The sequence below is a fragment of the Sinocyclocheilus grahami genome, unplaced genomic scaffold (genome assembly GCF_001515645.1).
Source record: "Sinocyclocheilus grahami isolate Dianchi unplaced genomic scaffold, SAMN03320097.WGS_v1.1 scaffold2082.1, whole genome shotgun sequence".
NCBI lineage: Eukaryota > Metazoa > Chordata > Actinopteri > Cypriniformes > Cyprinidae > Sinocyclocheilus > Sinocyclocheilus grahami.
The window spans coordinates 45395-50955 of record NW_015507261.1 but is presented as its reverse complement, the minus strand read 5'-3'; the positions used below and the strand labels follow the sequence as shown (position 1 = coordinate 50955).

At 37.1% G+C, this 5561-nt stretch overlaps 1 protein-coding gene across 1 annotated transcript; it reads left to right on the top strand.

Annotated features, from left to right (window-relative positions):
- The first annotated feature begins 1451 nt into the window (after nt 1-1451).
- Nucleotides 1452-3681, top strand: LOC107573983 (uncharacterized). Its single transcript, XM_016260446.1, has 3 exons — nt 1452-1471; nt 2025-3277; nt 3338-3681. The coding sequence occupies exons 1-3, from the start codon at nt 1452-1454 to the stop codon at nt 3679-3681; spliced, it is 1617 nt and encodes a 538-aa protein (XP_016115932.1).
- The last annotated feature ends 1880 nt before the right edge of the window (nt 3682-5561 follow it).

Sequence of the window (5561 nt, the reverse complement as noted above, 5' to 3'; positions counted from 1 at the left end):
ATGTCTGAAGAATAAGTATTGTTGAAACTAGGAATGCATCTTGTTTCTCTCTATCAAAACAATTGTGTAGGACATACCTGTTTGAGTGTCATAAATATTATTTTTCCAAAATTTGTGTGCCTGTAACTCAACATGTATTAAAGTTTTCTTAATATGATTTTAGATTCTGGTTCCTAAGAAACTTTTCTTTTGGAATCTTCATTTTGTTTAAGGCCCTAAATGGTATAATCCTAGAGATATTGAGATCCCAGTGCAGCTCCATGTCCAAATTGATGTATCCTACCCATTTTCACACCAAATGTGGTTTTGTATGTATCTAGTCATTACTGCTGACAATGCAAATATGCAAATAATAACATTAACCCAGGGTTTAGGAATGTAGAGTGTGACACATCAGATTATGAATGACCAGAATTAATTGTTAACTAATTTGGGGTTAGAATGAACTAGTGTTAATAATTTCAAGTGTGAAAGATCTTAAATGTTTAAGGTACTATTAGTGATTCTGCCAAATATGCACTTTAGCAGTAGATACTACTTGATCTATGACTACGCTATTCACATTATATAACAATAAAAAAGACTAATATATTCTAATAATTAATCCAGGTTAGGCAAATCTTGGTTTATTGATGTGAATGCAATGTGTGGGGAAAGAAACCACTTTTCCCTATGAGGTGTGGGATTAGATTAAAAGATGTTACAATACTGTGTGTTTAAACTCTTGGTAGCTTCAGAAGCTGTTAAAATGAACTAAATTCCTTCTTCCAAATATCCATGAAATTGATTAACATATAGAATCTTATGAATATACTACTGAGAGAAAGGTAATGTGCCTCAACTTGACCATTTCAGTGCATTTTTAGCACTCCGACAGGTATGTTCTGTGCATATAGTTTTGATAGAGAGAAACAAGATGCATTCTTACTTTCAACATTACTTATTTGTCAGACATTCTGCTTTAAATACAATACGTATCAGTTGTACACAAGGTGACCAATATTTTGTTTTCAACCACTAAATAAGGGTAATATTCAACAACAATCTGAAAATGAGGTCCCTCTTTGAAACTGAATGATTTAGGGCCTTGAACATAAAGATTCCAAAAGGAAAGTTTATTAAGAACTAGAATCTAAACTAATTTTGTTATATCTTTAATACTTCTTGAGTTATAGGCATGCAAACTTTGGAAAAATAATATTTATGGCACTTAGACAGGTATGTTCAATGCAGTTGCTTTGACAGAATTAAACGAGATACATCTCTAGTTTCAACTTTCAACTATTTGTTCTTCAGACATGCCTCTTTAAAAGAAAATAAGCTTTGTATTTTTGCAAACTGGCCCACATTTGTTTTTTGACCACTAAACATGTGAAAAGTTTAACAATTTACTCCTGGAGCCATATTGAAATTCCAATATCTCTGGAACCGAACCATATACAGCCTTAGGAATGAAGATGCCGAAAGGAAAGTTTGTTAAGACCCAATATCTAAAAGGGCATTAAGATATCTTTAACACTTCTTGAGTTACAGGCCTGCAAACTTTGGAGAAAAAACTTTTACTAACAGACCTACCAATCTCGGTGGAAACGTAACATTATGATGCTGCCATCTTTCTGAAGTCATTTTTATCCCCCTGTAATTAGGCTCTGAATCTCAGGTGAAAATTGCCATTTTGAACCCCCCTCTACATAATAGAGATTTACAGATTACTCTGTAAATATTCATCTATGACATTTCATATTTTGGCTTTCATCACTATACATGTCTGTCTGTCTTTCTTCAGAAAAAATAGTTGCAAAATTAAAAATTTGAACCGCGGAAGTTTTTGAAATTTGGTTGATTTGACATGGAATGAACCAATAGGGAAATGCAAAAAAAACTTTACATGTTCACTTTGTTAAAAAAAAACAACAACTATTTATTCAGGACTGAAACACCACTAACAGTCATAACCACAATCCTGTCACTGCAAATCATCTGTCCCTTCATAACATGTTGATGCTAAATTTACTCTTTTGTAGATCACGTCATGACACCACCCTCATGAGTCCAGGGCTTCCAGCACTTTACCAACTGAACACAGATAGAAAATATATTGATGGGAATGAAAAACAGGTCAGACGATGGACATATGGAAGAACAGACAGAAACAAGCAGAACAAAGTCATACTGCTGGTGGGAGAAACCGGCCTTGGGAAAACTACCATCATCAACACCATGATCAACTACTTACTGGGAGTGAAGTTTGAGGATGAAGAGTTTTACCAAATCACAGAAGAAGAAAAAAACATAGATGAAACCAAAACCCAGACATCTGAGATCACTGTTTATGAGGTGTTTGTTGAAGAAAACCCAACATCTCTGACCATCATTGACACTCCAGGATACGGAAACACTGAAGGTTACGAGAAAGATGGAGAGATTTCTGAAAATCTGATCAAATTATTTTCAGCTGAGGATGGGATTCATTATATTGATGCAGTGTGTTTTGTGATGAAGGCGTCTCAGAATCGACTCTCTGGAAAAGAGCTTTACATATTTCACTCAGTTCTGTCTCTGTTCGGTAAAGATATAGAGAACAACATAGTGTTTCTACACACACATTCAGATGGAAGATGTCCAACAAATGTCATCAATGCCATTAAGAAAGCAGAAATACCCTGCAGAAGAGATGGAGACAATGAACCTGTTCACTTCTTATTCAACAACCGAAAGAAAGAGGAAAAAGATGAAGAGTATGAGCAATTGTTCAAATCATCATGGGAAATGGGAGAGAAAAGCACAAAGGAATTATTGATGCTCCTGGACGAAAAGAACAGAACAAGTCTTCATATGACCTTAGATGTTCTGAAAGAGCGAAGACGACTTGAGGCATGTGTCTCTAATCTGAAGGAGCGAATCAATGAGAGGGAGTTAAAAATTAAAGAACTGACTGATATTCAGGAAGCCATGAGACAGGACAAAACCGAAATTGATCAATGTGAAAACTATCCATTTAGAGTCAGCCAAGCTGTCAAAGAAAAATTCCCTACATATGATGAATGGTGGTGGAACAGAAATGCAACCTGTTGCTCTGTCTGTCAGGAAAACTGTCATGAGAGCTGCTGGGAGAATCATCCCTCATGGTGTTCAGTCATGAAAGACAACTTCTGCACTAAATGTACTGGAAAGTGTCATTACAGCGTACATCTCAGAGAGAATAAAAAATATGCGATCTGTAAAAAGACAGTTACTATGTCATTTGTTGACCTCAAACAGGAGTATGAACGCAGTGGTGAAAACCCTAAAACTGGCTTTGTAAATATTGCAAATGAACATGAAAGAAACATGAAAGAGTTTGATAATAAAAGAAAAATAGAAGAAAAGCTGAACAGCGATCTGGAGAAGAATAAAAATGAAAGGTCCAACCTGCTGCAGGAAGCTTATATCAGCATTGTGAGTCTGTCTAAGATCGCATTAAAAACAGACAGCGCTTTCACTCTTCAACATCTGGATTGTTTGATTCCCCAACTGAAGGAGGAGGGAAAAGATGAATGGATGAAGAACCTGGAGGATCTGAGGAAAACTGCAGAAGAACAGAAAAATAAAGGAGCTTTACATTATGTGTTGAATTTTAGCAGACAATGGAACCAATTTTACAATCATGTAACTGGTAAAAATGACTGCATTCAACAATAATGATGCAACACATATGCTGATCCATCAGTGAGAATAATTCACTCCACGATGAAACATGTAGATGAATATGGTATTAAAACAGGACCATAATTAGGTATGTAACAATGCATTAAAAACTGACAAAAGATTATAACAATTCATTTAAATTTCGGTGGATGTGCCAAAGTTAATTTTCACTTCTCTTAAATGCATACAACAACACAATCTCACATAATCACATGTAAAAACTTGAAAAAAGCTTTGTTTTCTTCTATGTAAAATACATTTATTATGAATATATTTACATTTGTGCATTTCTATTTTGAATAATGTTTAATATGTGATACTATGTTTAATTATTTAGATGGTATTATCACCGCAGGTTTCTCAGTAAAATGTTTTTATTGTTTAACATGGAAATGAAACATGAATGTTTTGGCACTGGTGTAGGAAACTTTTTCCTCGTCGAAGCAGAGACCAGGAGACTCTTAGATATCTTCAGCAGAGTTCTTTATTGAGAATGCGCTGCGTGGCGCTGCAGTCATCAAAAGTCTGACTAAGGCAGTGATACATTGTAGTTTATATACATTTTAAGGGGGAGGGATACATTCAGTAGAGGTGGAGACAATCTGACCCATAGCATGCAAATGAAGTACAGGAATCAGCCCGACACGGGAATTTTCCCAGCCTTGATCTCATCAGCATAACAGTGTCATTCAAATGCATAGGTGCTAATCCAATCAGTATAACTACTCAAAGACTGGGGCAAAGTTGTAATAGCCATTACAAACAAAAGGTGATAATCTCAGTAATCTGGTTCATTTGACTAACAATAAGAGAACAGGAACAGACAGGAACATCTTGCTACAAACTTTGCTTAAGAGAATCATTTGTCTGATGTAATTTACCTTAAATGCTAAATACAATGTACTTCACCTTAGTTTTTCATGTGATGCTATGTCAGAACATAGGATCAGCATATTTTAAACAGATTCTTAAATTTGTTATCCCACACTGGTAATGCCCAAATAACCACCTCTGTCTGATATTTGATAAAAAAAATAAAAATAAAAATTGTTAAAACAACAAATATGACAAATATATTTTTGTAATTTTTACCACTAGTGAGCCTCCATTTTGGAGTGACAGTTATCTATAATGATGTTACATTTGACACCGATGCTCCAAGAGGAGGGGTCCAAAATGGTGCTCAGATCAGTCACAATCTGATGAGCTCCACACACTCAGCTGTTTATTTTGAGGTGTAATAAAGTACAAAAGTAACCCTCCAGCTTAGGTGAGCCTTCCTTTCTTCCTGATCTCCATACAGAGATCGAGAAGGAATGGAAGAGGCCGTTTTCCTCACGCATCTATCGATTCCAGCATACGAGTTATGCCAACATCGAGGCGATGAGCGAAAACGGCTATGAGAAGATGCCCCCCGTAGAAGAGATGCTGGCTAGCTATTTCTCTATGGTGAGACATCCTCTCTTAAGACTCCCTCCTGACCATCTAAGCCCCTTCAGGATACATCTCGCTTGAATTGCAGGGCATACGCAGCAGCAGGTCAGGCTGTCGCTTCGTTGTACACAATGGCGGTGCTTCACGAAGGTCCAGGTCTGAGCCCGAACAACACAGGGGTCCTGGCCCATCTCGGTCTGAGGATCAGAGATGGACACAGAAGGCTAGTCTCGCGGCTCGAGCTCCTCCCCCGCCTGCGATTAGGGGTAGGAGGAATTGCGGGTCAAAGGGAGGTAGGCAAGACCTAAGGGATGTGATCCAGACAAGGCGTCAGCGCTTTTGTCCGGATCAGAGTGATACTTGAGTATCTACTCATTTCCTTCGGGGGTCTTACATCTGCCCTTATCTTCCCCTTCCTAATTCCCCTGTAACCACCATCT

Bases quoted from the DNA above. Each gene is read 5' to 3' on its own strand.
- LOC107573983 (XM_016260446.1), top strand. From the start codon at position 1,452: ATGAAGATGCCGAAAGGAAA. The intron at 1,472-2,024 runs GTTTGTTAAGAC...ACTCTTTTGTAG, and splicing joins ATGAAGATGCCGAAAGGAAA to ATCACGTCATGACACCACCC. The intron at 3,278-3,337 runs GTGAAAACCCTA...GAAACATGAAAG, and splicing joins ACAGGAGTATGAACGCAGTG to AGTTTGATAATAAAAGAAAA.